We start from the raw sequence: 14,344 nt of genomic DNA, 5'->3' as shown, positions 1-14,344 counted from the left end.
CATCATCCTCATCATTTGATGAAGCAAAATAGGTTGTCTTCAATTACTTTGTCTCTTCACTGCCCATCACATTATTTCTAAAAAGATCACTCTGTTAGGAAATTGGTAGTTTGCTTGTTTATTCATTTCTAAAGTTTGCATGCTACATTTTCACTGATAAAAATGATCTCCCAAAGGAGAATGATATGGTATGTATAGTTTCAACTGGTGCAAACTGACCCTTCTTCTTTGTACTTGAACTGGTCTGATGCAGAAAGAGATTCAAATATGGAAATTTGCTTTAGGGTGCTTAGGTTTTTGCTTAATTGGGAACAGGAATGAGAGTATTCATTATTGGCCAAATGTGATTGGAGACACAAAGAACTTGTCTCCGGTGCATAAGCTCTCAATGTATATACAAACAATAGAGTAGTAAGTCATAGATCATAAATCATAAGATACAAACAACAAATGATAAATCATAAAATACCAAGCAGGGAAGGTAGTAGGAATGATGAGAATATGAGAAAGATGGAATTAGGACAATGATGTAAATGTGGTTTGCTCAAATATGGAATGATAAAGACAATGTGTTGACCAATATTCCCTTTATCACATAGGGTGAAAATGGCCTTCCCGGAGAAAATGGTTCCCCAGGATCAATGGTAACTTTCTGAGCAATATTGTAGAAAGTATGTGGGAGAAAACAACAACAGAATTATCATAAACATGGGATCCTTTTACTCATCCACATGGAAAAAAATCTAAAAAACTATTTGATAATCTATTAGGTAGTAAGTAATAAGGAGACAGATTTACATTTCCATTCTGGTTGAAGAAGGACATGAAATTTATCACATATCAGTATTTAGTTGCAATTAAGCTTAGCAATAATAAAAGTATGCCTGGGCTGAGCTTCAAATATTTTTTTCGGGATACTCATTGACCATGGAGATAAGTTCATGGATACCGAAGGCAATTTTATGTATTTGCCTAATTCACATATAATGCCAGAATGGCAATGTGAAGTCTGAAGCAGGTCCCATCTTACCTTATTGCACTTTCTGATTTTAAATTAATCCTTGCCTAAATCACTTCTGATCTGAGGAAGTCTAGAAAGAACTGATTAAAAATAAGAGAAGTCTAGAAAGAAGTAATTAAAAATAAGAGAAAGAAAAAAAAATCATGTTACCTATGAAACATTCCTGCTTTCCTCAAATGTCTAATTTGAACCATGGTTGATCCAAATCTTAGGATTCATCTGTAATGTTTTATTTAATGAAGGTTTTACAGCTGTCCCTTCTGTGATGAATGCTTTGGGTTGTAAAAATCTTGTATGTTTCTTAGGGACCCAGAGGTCTGCCTGGTGAAAGAGGACGAGGTGGGCCTCCAGGAACTTCAGTAAGTAGTTGGGTGAAAGTTTAATATAAACTCTTATTATCATTGCCAGTTTTGATCCACTGGTATAGATTATAGACTCCTGGAAGGGCAAGATAATGGAAGTCAATTTTTTTGTACTCTCTTTAGTTTTTGTGGGGGTTGCTCTGGCAAAATCAGTCTTTTTGGAGACATTTTACAAGGGCACAACTTTGCCATTTCTGATTCTATTGTTTTCTAGCGGTATGTTGTCCAGATTTATAATTTGATCAATGGGAATTATTGTTCACTATTTTTGACTCTTATGTGTTCCTCCTTTGCCCCATATTTGGCTTGCATGCTCCACTTCAAAAAAGACTACCAGAATACGATCCCAGTTGAGGAGATTTCGTGATAAGACACGGAATCTTTTTCACAGAACAGTTCATTTTATTTTAAAAAATGCAATTACATAATGAATACATAATTAGATGGCATCAAGTTTTTTCCCATATACTGCATATTTTATTATGTACATTTAAGATGTTAGGGCTCCATATTTAATTATCAAAGAACTGTAATATCTATAAATAAATGAGTTCAGAGAAGTTAGGAAAGGTTAGAGATCATACATTATTGTAAGCTTTGTGATATTGCTTAGTTATTTTTAAAACACCACAAGTAACATTCATTTGTTTCTAATCAATTCTTTTGCATTTTCAGGGTTCTCGTGGTAATGATGGTAGTCCTGGAGCAGCTGGTCAACCTGTAAGTATATCTCTTCTTTCTCTCTCAGGTATTTCCCATTCCTTTTCTGATTTCCCATAGTGAAATTCTTGGCTGAAGTACAAATGATGGTCCTATGATCACCAAAATCCCATTTGAAAATTTAGACTTTTTATATTTTATATCATCATAACAACCCCAAGCCATGGTGAACTGAACTGAGAAAGAGTGATTGGCCCAAAGTTACCCAGCTGGCTTTCATGTCTAAGGTGGAAAATAGAAATCACAGTCTTCTGATTTCTAACCTGGCACCTTAATTGGGTCTCTAATAATATTTAAAATAAAACAATATTTTCAAATATTACTTCTCCCACCTTTCCATTAAAAAGATTAAGGTCCCAAACTCTTGAGACCTGGAGATTAGATAAATTTATAATGTACACTAAAATTTGCAAATAAGGCAGAAAAAATGAAAATCCAGTGCTTTTTAAAAAAAATAACTGTATAATAAATTAGCAAATAATTAGATTGGGATGGAGGTTCAAGAACTTTGTCATTGGACACTTTATCTTGGAGGCTCCACAAGTCATCATAAGAACAACAAGTCATATAACTAGAGATACCTTTTCCCCACACAGGTTCCATGTGTTATAGATGTCTGTTTTATAATACAATTTTACATTTGTTGGCTCAATTACAAGAGCCTTTTCCCTCCACATTTGAATATGATGATCAAACAATATTTTTTTCTTTAAAATAACCATTGATAATTTTCAAGTAATCAAATCTCTCTTCTATTTTCTTCAGGGTCCACCAGGTCCTCCTGGGCCTTCAGGATTTCCCGGTACTCCAGGTTTTAAGGTATTTATTATCATATATACATACATACATACATACATACATACATACATACATGCATACATACATACATACATACATACATACATATATATATATATATATATATATATATATATATATATATATATATATATATAAATATATATATATATATATATATCAGCACAAATACAACAAAATGTAACAAAGAGGCAACAGTAAAAATATTGGGTCTCTGCCTGGATGGTCTCTTGTGACGAGCCGAAGGACAGAGAATGGAAGTAGTGATCTTCCTCCCATATTTGGGCATACCGGGGGTTGTAAAAGAAATCTAATAGATACCTTTCACCCTAGCTTCGCTGATAACGGATAAGAGCCTGTGGCCTAATGGCTAAGAAGTCTGCCTAGTATGTAATATAGCCCAGGTTCAAATCCCAGTACACAAATCCCACACACAAACATACATACATACATACATACATACACACACACACACAGACAGATAGACAGACAGATAGGGACAGAGATTAAATTAACACGCTAAGAAAAGATGGTTCATATATTAGCCTGTGTTTAGTATATAGTCCTTCGAAGGGAGGGAAAGAAGCTACTGTTACTGTGGAATATTGACGGGCACTGCTGATACTACTGATACATCCTTAATTCTTTCTGCCTTCTACTATTGTACCCTCTGCTAGATACTATTCTATAGTGCATCAGCACTGTGAATATTTGTGATTTCATTCGGATAAGGCTTCTTCTAAAGAATATTCATTAGCACATCGCCAACCTCTTTTAACCACAAGGGATAATTCACTACCAGCATCACCCCAATAAAGTTCTCCAGTTGCCACATATTATCAATTTGATCTCCCTCCGCCCCCCCCCCCTCTTTTTTTTCACAGGGTGAAACAGGTCCGGCTGGTCCTGCAGGCTCTAGTGGACCTCCTGGACCAAAAGGAGATGCTGGTGCCCCAGGCCAACCTGGAGGTTCTGGTCCCCCTGTAAGTATATGTTCTTTATAAAATGATGTGTCAAGTCTATTTTAGATTTTAGTAAGATCGTAGTATTTTAAAAAAAATACATAACCTAATAAAAGCTATTATGTTTTGTCAATAGGGTCCTGGAGGACGTGATGGAAATCCTGGTGCCAAAGGTCCTCCAGTAAGTTTCCCAGGCAGAGTGTGCCATTGCATTTTCCTAGAAAATGTGCATGTTGACTCAAATCATTCCATGGTATCTTTCTTGAGCACATGTTGGTTTTATCCAGGGTGCTGCTGGAATTCCTGGTGCCCCTGGTCTAAGTGGAGCTCGTGGTCCTCCTGGTCCTTCTGGAACTAATGGAATCCCTGGACAAAGAGGTCCACCTGTAAGTCATCCGCATGTTATTTTTTTTTTATTGTCATGATTACATGAAAAATGAATTCAGATACACACAAAATGTGCCATGTTATAGAATGTCTTTTGTATAAGACATTCTGTATAATGTCTTTTGAGGCAAGGACATGATTTGGGTAGAGGGAAATAACTGCTGGATTTCAGGGTTTGTTTATTTTTTCACTTTTTTTCAATACGTGGAGATTGTCAACCATTTTCTTCCTGTTGTGTAATTTTGATAATCTAAAAAATGAGACGGCCAGAAGGTCCAGACATTAACAGTAAGAAAATATTTTAAGAGAATTACATGCTGAGTAAGAATTTATAACATTTATAGATAATCTCGGAGAGGAGGGGCAATACACATGTCTCCTCATTTATATATTGAGGCAATAAACATGTAAATGTAGATTAGATGTTAACTCTGAAAATGCCTCAGTTTAAAGAAGTTGACTTGGATCCAGAGGTAATGTTCAAGTAACATGCTCACTTGTATATCTGCCTCCCTGTAACCTTCAAAGTGCCCCATGTTTCCTCTTTTGTGGAGTCTTCTGTTTCCTATCTTCTCCTACAAGGAGAAATATACCAGAATAGCGCTGAGTAAAGGACTACAATCAGAACAAGGATCCAGAAAGGAAGTGGGATTCTATCAAGGCCTCAGGAAACGAGATACAAACTTCATAGATCAAATCCAGTGAAAAGCTTACTACTTTTTTTGCTATTTAAAAATAATATAAAATGTCCTTCTCCACTAACAATATAGAAAAACAACCAAGGAACATTGCATGGTTTATACACATTTCTGTCACAGACTGATTCTGTAATAGCTGTCTCAAAACATCTTACGTATTTGTATGCCTAGCCTATCATCTTCATCCCCATATCCTCAATGCTCAGTGGCATCCCACAGTGAAAAAATCAATCTAGTGCTTGCAGAAGAATTCATAGAGTAACAGTATTGATTCACATTATCTTTGTGCACATGATTCCTTGGATCCAATTCCAAATAAACTCGTGTCTTTGATTGTAAGCAAGATTCTAATCTACTACCAAGATCTGGGTTTGATGGGACTGAACAAGTCAGATTTGGCAAGACAATTCATCAGTCTTGTGTTCTTTTCAGGGTGAATCTGGTAAAAATGGTGCAAAAGGAGAGCCAGGAGCAAGAGGTGAACGTGTAAGTATTAATTTATACAGTTGTAGTAGATCTGGTATGGGACATGCCTGCCCTTTTTACTAAAATAGAGTAAGCCTTATTTTGAAAGGCTGTATTGTTCTGGTAAAAGTTTATCTCGAATGTCATTAGCTTTATCAATGACTGTTTGATGGCATTTTGTTATAAGGGTGAAAATGGCACCCCTGGTAGTTCTGGTCCTCCAGGAGAAGAAGGCAAGGCAGGAGCACCTGGTCAACCTGGCACCAATGGCATACCTGGAGCTGCAGGAGAACGGGCAAGTATTCTAGCAGTTTCATTTTAGACAAGAACACAAAGCAACCTCTGGGAGTCAGCACTCCTTTTCCAGATACAGTACATTTGTGCCTAAAAGAGATTAAAGTGGTGAGATTATGCACTATTTGTGTACATCAGTTGTGGCTAAATTGCTAATCAAACCAATTCAGAAGAATTGGAATTAAAAGCAGTATGATGGTTATTCACCAGAGAAAAGGCAATGGGATTGTTAATACCGATAGAGAACATTATCTTGTTATCATTATGTTTGTTTTGCTACACTTCAGTTTGTTAACAAGGATATAATGCAATTATTCCATTCATTAGATCTCAGAATAATCACACATAAGAACACAAACTGAAAATACGCATTGATTTCTCAACTTCATTACTATATGATATTCCTATCTTTGGGAATCCCTTCATGGGTTTTTCAATAAAAATGTCTATGTTTCTATTTTTCAGGGTACTCCGGGATACCGCGGTACGCCTGGTGCAGCTGGACCTGCAGGTGAAAAGGTGAATAATATGCTTCTTATTTAGAGTTTTTGGTTTCCAAAGACATTTACCACTTTTGTTCAGAACAATTATGGTTTGTAATCCCCTTTTCCTTCATCTCTTTGTATGATCAAATTGTCCAATGTCATTTAAGGGGGCACCTGGTGAGCGAGGTAGTCCAGGAAGTGCTGGTCCAAGAGGAGCGCCTGGAGAATCAGGACGGGATGGCAGCCCTGGGCTTCCAGGAATGAGAGTAAGTAGAAATCTCCTGGGTGTAGAATATAAAACTCAGAAACATTATTAGGAAAGATGCAACAAGAACAAAAAAGATCAATGCATTCCCTTATTAATGATCGGATTCCATATTTCCAGATTGTAAATACTTGTTACATTTAAGGCAAATATCTTGAAAGCAGTTCTGAGAATCAGTTATATCTATAAGATACCTGGCTTTCTTTATAGGTAATATTTTACTGTTCCCTTCAGAATGTAAGTCTAGAAAGTTTGAGGTATAGCCCTCAGAGAATTTGACAGGCTGTGAAGGAAAGGGAACAGTATTAAATATGTGACCAGGCCATAGCCTTTAGAAATTGTTTTAATTTTAATTAAATGTCGCTGCTAGTCAATCGGTTTAATTAATAGCTCACTCATTGTTTCTGGAAACAAAGGTCCCTCTAAAAGGCAAAGTCTTTAGCCCAGGATAAATTGTGAAGTCCTGCTAGATAGGTTTTGAAGCTTATAAAGAACTGTACCTCACTGTGGTAATGTAGTGAGAAAATGGTGCTGTTAGAAGAAGAAAAATAATCTCTCTACTGAGAAAAACCTAATGTCGGGAAGAACACATCTAATCTAGCTTGGTCCCTTCTGTGCTGGATGTCCAGATTTATTTAATATGTGGGCCCTTACCTGCAGCCCAAAGAAGTTTTTCCCCCCTGTGAATTAGTAAAATCTTCCCTGGTGTATTAAAAATTAAAATTTTAAAAAATGAACAGGTTACTTACTCAGGTAAATCTTTAAATCAGTGAGTGTAGGATAGCTCTCTTGGGAAATGAAGTGTGTAGAATCATCCTCTCCCAGATAAAGTACCCTAAAGAATTGATAAATAGACTTTTAGGACCAAGAACCATGGTACAAAATGATGTTGGTATTGAGTTTCATTATTATTGGGTTGAGTTTTTGCCTGCAACTTAACGTTTGGTGAACTGAAGAATCATAAGCTTCTTTAGTCATTTGGTTATCTGTCAGGATGATTGTAGTAATCAATTGTTTTTACACCATCCAGTAAAAGTAATTTGAGCTTCATTTCAAATGATTAGATTCTTAATAAAGGCAAATACTATGTCAGGTCAAATTCAGTGATGATATGGACACAGCTAGGTGGACAATTTAGAAATGGTTTCCTGTTTCTTTCCTCAAAGATGTATTTCATCTTCCCACTCTAGACTATAGTCCTGAGATTCTGTGTTGCCCTCCCATATATGTATGAACCAAGCCCAAATTTGCTAAGGGTTTTCCCCATAAAGGGAAGTCAGCTAGAAATTGTCAGGAAAGTTTTTTATCTCCATCGTGAACTTGATTCTTGAAAAAAACCTCATCTAAATAAAAAAATAAAATATTAATATTACAGTAACGAAATGACCAATATTCCTGACTTACAGTAACTATCTTACTTGATTTCTCTAATAAAAGTACTTGAAACAAATTCTCCAACCAGTGCTATATCCCCATTTGTATTCTTAATCATTTACATAAAAAAGTAGGGTTAGAAAAGCTATTGCTTTGAACATGCATTTATTAATTTTTTTTCTTACTCAGGGCTTGACAGGAAGTCCAGGTGGTCCAGGATCAGATGGAAAACCAGGTCCTTCTGTACGTCACTATATTCTGTTGTTTTACCTGATACTACTTTTGTTACTGTGCCTTACTTTGATGTCACTATATGAGCATTTAATTTAGTTGCTTGTTTCAGCTCTTGGGAAAATATTTACAAGCATTTCATTGACCATTTAATGGCTCTGTAAGCCTTTTTACATAATCTCTGTATTAATGTCCATTATACCTGAATGGACGTGCATTAATTTCTACTTCTGAATATATATATATATATATATATATATATATATATATATATGTGTGTGTGTGTGTGTGTGTGTGTGTGTGTGTGTGTGTGTGTGTGTGTGTGTGTGTGTGTGTGTGTGTGTGTGTGTGTGTACGTATATATATATATATATATATATATATATATATATATATATATATATATATATACATACATACATACATACCAAATAGGATAGCACATTTATTTATTTATTTATTTATTCATTCATTCATTCATTCATTCATTCATTCATTCATTCATTCATTCGATATGTTTACCATTTCATTGATAAAGTGATTCTGAGTGGCTTACAAAATGAATGGTAAAAATGTAAATATAAAAACTTATTAAAATTAATAAATCTTAAATAAGAACTAAAAGGGGATGGATGGTAGGGGTGAATGGTTCCCCCCCCCCAATCAACCATGAAAAGTGTCTGCATCAGGGTATCAAACCTGCTGGCAAATCCATATTTTAAGATCCTTCTGGAAAGTCAGAAGGGTGGGGGCAGATCTCACTTCTGGTAGCAGGGTCACAATGGAAAAGTATATTCTCTTTGACCTCAACAAGATGAAATTGTACCAATCCCCTTCCACTAGACTGGATAGAGTGGGCCGATCCCATAGTTGAAATGTGTCTATGAATGTTTAATCTCAGTGATCTTCCATGTTTCTTCCTCTCTTCACCTCCATGGCTTTCAGGGTTCACCAGGAGAATCAGGGCGGACTGGCCCCCCAGGCCCAGCCGGTCCACGAGGTCAACCAGGTGTGATGGGCTTCCCTGGTCCAAAAGGTAGTGAGGTCAGTACAACCTTGTTATTATCCAGACTACCCTTGGATTGAGGATTATTTCTCTTTGAGATGTCAACTCTTTGTTTATCAAAAGTAAACCTGAACAAAGAAATAAGCTCTCAAGAGTGTATTATTCACAGAAATGAAACAAATGAGAAAATATCCTAACATGTTACTATGAACATATTAAATTGAAGTTGCCTTTGAACCTTATAATTTTTGATATATAATAATTGGTAAGATATTAAACTGCATCTTTTGTATTTTTAGGGTTCACCGGGTAAAAATGGGGAAAGAGGAGGTTCTGGACCTCCTGGTGGACAGGTCAGTAAACTCATTTTTTAAATAATTTATTTCATTCTTTCCACATGTATACACCCACATACACAATTCTGTTGACCCTGAAAGCTGATCACTATTCCATTATTTAACAGGGCCTACCTGGAAAGGATGGTGAAGCAGGACCGCAGGGACCCCCAGGACCTCCTGTAAGTACCAGAAACATCAAAGTCATGTATTAATATTAACTTACTATATTTGTATTTGTATTTGGTTTATTTGTATGCCGCCCTTCTCCAGAAGGGACTCAGGGCGGCGAACAACTCAGAGGGGAAAGGGGAACATAAACAACAGTACACATAATTAAAATACACGAAAATCACACAGCCATACCAGTCGAGAGGGGAGGGGAACTCATCAACCCCACGGCTGCCGGCACAGCCAGGTTTTGACGGCTTTCCGGAAGGCCTGGAGAGAGGTGAGGGTCCGGATCTCCGCGGGGAGTTCATTCCAAAGGGCCGGAGCTGCTACAGAGAAGGCCCTCCCCCGGGTAGTAGCCAGATGGCATTGGCTGGTGGACGGAACCCGGAGGAGGCCGACCCTGTGAGATCTGACGGGTCTTTGGGAGGTAATTGGCAGCAGGCGGTCTCTCAAGTACCCCGGTCGATATATGTAGATCTTCTATATTACTAAAGAATGATGGATGCAAGCAATGAATAAGACAGTTTTTCATTAACCTATTAGTCATCATATTGTTCACAATGATGTGGAAAATTATTTGAGCACAGGAAATATTGGAAAGCAATACTTTTCAAAATAAGCGGGTTAGCCTAAATCCTTGCAAATTAGATTGCGTGGAATGGACCATTGGCTATTGCAACTCTACAATAGCACATTATTTTTTTGCCTTTTTAATTATGGTTTAATTAATACTACATTGACTGATGTTGTTCCTTTTGGGGTTTTTGAAAGCTTCATAGCCAGGAATAGAAAGTTATTACTGCTCAGCACAAACAACCTAAGGAAGGGATTGTTGGGGGGATGGAAAGCCATGAATGATATTCTTCTTTTCCCAGGGCGGTCCTGGTGAAAGAGGAGAACAAGGAGCAACAGGTACACCTGGATATCAGGTACGCTGATACTCTTCAATGTTTGCTTTCTGAATAATGCATTCAAACCGGAATCAAGAAATTAGTGAAGAAAAGTATAAGTTTAAGATTGGCTGATTTTGTCCACCAAATTATTTCATGTTTTATTTTTTTACTCATTTGTTTAATGTGTATGGTGGTTCACAATAAAAAGTGGTGACACTGAATGCTATAATCCAGTGTTTCCCAAACTTTTGACATATGTGTACCCCTTCTATAATTTTCGTAACCCTGAGTACCCCTCATAAAAAATGCTGAGTACCCCTCATAACTACATTAAAAAATGTAGTTAATGATTTTCACGCTTTTATCCAGAACTTTCTGTAGATCAGCGGGCATCTTACTTGTTGCCAAAGCATCTCTGTGTATGCAACAATGTGTGGATATGACATTTGGAGCAACATTTTGAAATCTTGCAACGAGTCCTTTATTAATTCCAACCATACTTTTTGCTCCATCTGTGCTTATTCCAACATATCTATTCCAATCAATGTTGTTCTCTTGCATAAATGTATTCATGACATTAAAGATATCTTCTCCTGTTGTGATATTCCCACGTGATCCCCACCAAACTCCGGTGCAACGCGTACCCGCACCAAACTCTTCCCGTACCACTGGGGGTACGCGTACCACACTTTGGGAAACACTGCTATAATCACAACAAGGACATACATGATATTAATGGCCTGACTATGTGCTATTTCACATTTTTATAAAAATTCATCAGCTACAATAAATTTCTATTTCTGATATTTTTAAATGCAATCTTTAAAGAAGAGAGGAATATGTATTAAGCAATAATTGTATTTCCCCTAGGGTCTAACTGGTCCTGCAGGACCTCCTGGAGAGAATGGAAAACCTGGAGACGCAGTAAGTCGTCCTTTTGTCTCTCTCAAATATGGATAAAAATGATACATAACGCTACTTAAGTCTGGAGAACAATATAAATTATTATTCCAGAATTATGACTTTATTCTGAAACATTCTTTCTTTTCTTTTTTAAAAAAAAACAATCTCTATGACTTTACCCCAAAATTCAGCTTTTAAGAAAGTTTATTACCTATTACTTCCTGCTATTTTTATAATAATGTCTTATAGAAATCAAATATATTATATACTTCCAAAGCTTCTCTCTCCCTCCCCCTCCCTCCCCCTCTCTCTGTATGTATGTATGTGTGTGTGTGTGTGTGTGTGTGTGTGTGTGTGTGTGTGTGTATATATGTATGTATACACACCAGGGGTGGGTTTCTCGCCCCGTTCCAACCAGTTCGGTTGGAACGGGGCCGGCGGCGTCCTTGTGCACGCGCGCAGTGCATGCATGCGTACTAGCGCCTGTGCGATGCTCCAGCTGCTCCTGGAGGATCGCGCAGGTGCTGTATGCGTTCTGCGCATGCGTGGAAGTGCAGAACTCGTCAAAACCGGGTAAGAAACGCGGGCGGGCGGGTGGATCCTTCGGCGTTCCCGGAAGTTACTTACTTCCGGCTTCGCCGACCAACCGGTTCGCAGTGACCGCCGCAAGCCGCCTGAAACCCACCCCTGATACACACACACACACACACACACACTTTTCTCCCTGTTTCCTCAGCCAGGTTTTCTCTTTTTGTTTTCTCGCCTTCCTTCTCTTTTTCTTTCTTCTCCTTCTTCAGAAGTGGCTATTATTTTAGCTAAACTCAGTGGAACGTATGCTGCTTTGGAAGAAGATCAATGTAATCCGTTGTGTCATTGACTGGATAGGCACCTCAGGTGGAATTGTTTAGCTGCATCTGGAATATTAAGGAAGTTGCCACCTATGAAAATATATAAATAATAATCAAATCCCCTTTGTTTCACAACAGGGCCCAAAAGGTGAAAATGGAGTTCCAGGACTTCCAGGAGGAAAGGTATATTTGGGTTACTAATCTGGTCACATAAGAATGTGAAAACAAAGAAGTCAAAGAAAACTAAATGGTTTTATTTCTACTAGGGTGAAAACGGCATCCCAGGTGAACGAGGCTTACCAGGAACCCCAGGTCCACAGGGAGCTAGAGGTGGTCCTGGTCCTTCTGGCCCTGAAGGTGGAAAAGTAAGCTGAAATTATTGCACTTTGTATACCTAAATTATGCTCCAGGTATGTTTTTACAGGTGTACTAATAACTGTTCTGGAAAATATAATTTTAGGGCCCTGGTGGTCCTCCTGGTCCTCCCGGTGGTATGGGACCTCCAGGATTACAAGGAATGCCAGGAGAAAGAGGAGGTTCTGGAAATCCTGGACCTAAGGGAGACAAGGTACGTTCTTTTATATTTTCCTTAATAACCAGATAATGACATCCAAAATTATGAAGAGCAGCTAAACTAGGACTTACTATCAAGCATCAGTAAGCTTAACTAAGTCAATCGAAACTTCTGAGATTGACATCACTTATTCATAAAACCTGATGCAGGGCAATATGCGTAAGTACTAAAATAGGTCTCCAGGTTGCATAAAGCCCATCTTCTGTATGTTGAGAAGAGTAACTCCAAATGAATTTAATGAATTTAGGGAAGAGTCCTTTGAATAGGGCTAACAAATAATTAGGTTCACCTACTTCAAAGTGGAAGGTGTTACTGCTTTACGCTTTGCCAACTGAGTGGATGTCCTGCTTCATCTCTCCCTGCTGATAGTATTTGTTTAATACTCTTTATTATATATATTTAAATAAAGACTTAAATGCTCCTTTTTAGTTTGGGGAAAGCTTATGAACTGCATGGTACAACAGGTTGCTATTGGTTAGTTTATTCACAACGTATCTGCTCTTTTCTTTCATTTGGATAGGGAGAGCCTGGAAGCAGAGGAGGAGATGGTTTACCTGGTAAAGATGGAGTACGAGTAAGTAGATTCTGTCATATCATGGACAATTTGTTTGCTTCATCTAATTTACAACAGAACAATATTGTTTCCAGCAGAGTGTATAGAGTTTTTTAAGGTTTTGCATTTAATATTATATCCTGGATATTTTTAAGCATGCCAAGAACTTCTAATGCCGAGGAATAGTTTAGGAAGTGTAGTTGATTGATTAGTTGCATCTATTTCATAGCAGAGTATTCATAGCAACTCCTTCCTTATCTAATCAAGATTAAGAGACAGGCATAACAAAATCCTTATCTCTAGAGATGAGTTTGAAATTTCAGTTTCTGCCTCAACCCTTGCTGAACCTAGCCTTCCAAAAAATACATGTATTTTATAGTCCTTTTCAGGAATTCGTCTCTTAATTTGTGCAACTTTGTAAATATTTTAATGAGCATTTTTCTACACTAATAGGAATAAAATTAAAAGTAGTCTAGTTGATCTAATTTTCCTGAGATCTGTCAAGATTCTTTAAAGAGCTAGATGGATTTATTCTCCAAGAGTATTACTGGGTTGAGAATAGTTTCTTGATGAGAATACAGTGAACAGAGTGAAAAGAAGTAGACTAAGCTTATAGGCGAGCATATAGAAAATGGATGAACTTAGTTACTGGAATGATGGATGTAACATTAAAAAAAAACTGAAGGACCAGGTTAGGAACATAGGGAAAATCTAGCTATGTGATTGCTACGAGCTGGCATCAAATTGACTGCATATAATCAATAATCAATCAATAACCAATCAATCATATACAAGTAATTCTAAGGCTCTTTAATAGTTCAGCTTTTCCTCAAACAGCTAGAATTAGAATTCCAGAATTCTAATATAAAAATATTAAACTTGTTAACAAAAACCATTTTTTTCTTCTCATTTCAATGAATTTATGCAATGGCAAGTTGATTGACACAAGTTAAAGAATCTGTTATAATGAATAAA

General features: G+C 37.2%; 1 protein-coding gene across 1 annotated transcript in view; it reads left to right on the top strand.

The window, feature by feature from the left end:
- The window catches only part of COL3A1 (collagen type III alpha 1 chain), an 84,612-nt gene that overhangs the window by 51,072 nt on the left and 19,196 nt on the right, over positions 1-14,344 (top strand). The window contains exons 12-32 of the mRNA XM_087707997.1: positions 600-644; positions 1,327-1,380; positions 2,059-2,103; positions 2,869-2,922; positions 3,807-3,905; positions 4,021-4,065; positions 4,172-4,270; positions 5,402-5,455; positions 5,622-5,729; positions 6,194-6,247; positions 6,381-6,479; positions 8,042-8,095; positions 9,029-9,127; positions 9,389-9,442; positions 9,553-9,606; positions 10,474-10,527; positions 11,362-11,415; positions 12,381-12,425; positions 12,509-12,607; positions 12,703-12,810; positions 13,337-13,390. Of these exons, the coding sequence (XP_087564123.1) occupies positions 600-644; positions 1,327-1,380; positions 2,059-2,103; positions 2,869-2,922; positions 3,807-3,905; positions 4,021-4,065; positions 4,172-4,270; positions 5,402-5,455; positions 5,622-5,729; positions 6,194-6,247; positions 6,381-6,479; positions 8,042-8,095; positions 9,029-9,127; positions 9,389-9,442; positions 9,553-9,606; positions 10,474-10,527; positions 11,362-11,415; positions 12,381-12,425; positions 12,509-12,607; positions 12,703-12,810; positions 13,337-13,390 (1,431 nt within the window). The remainder of the gene's footprint in view (positions 1-599; positions 645-1,326; positions 1,381-2,058; positions 2,104-2,868; positions 2,923-3,806; positions 3,906-4,020; positions 4,066-4,171; positions 4,271-5,401; positions 5,456-5,621; positions 5,730-6,193; positions 6,248-6,380; positions 6,480-8,041; positions 8,096-9,028; positions 9,128-9,388; positions 9,443-9,552; positions 9,607-10,473; positions 10,528-11,361; positions 11,416-12,380; positions 12,426-12,508; positions 12,608-12,702; positions 12,811-13,336; positions 13,391-14,344) is intronic.

This window comes from Thamnophis sirtalis, unplaced genomic scaffold (assembly GCF_051295495.1).
Source record: "Thamnophis sirtalis isolate CommonGarterSnake01/CBP01778 unplaced genomic scaffold, rThaSir2_p1.2 scaffold_1, whole genome shotgun sequence".
Lineage (NCBI taxonomy): Eukaryota > Metazoa > Chordata > Lepidosauria > Squamata > Natricidae > Thamnophis > Thamnophis sirtalis.
This window is presented reverse-complemented; position numbering and strand designations above follow the sequence as displayed.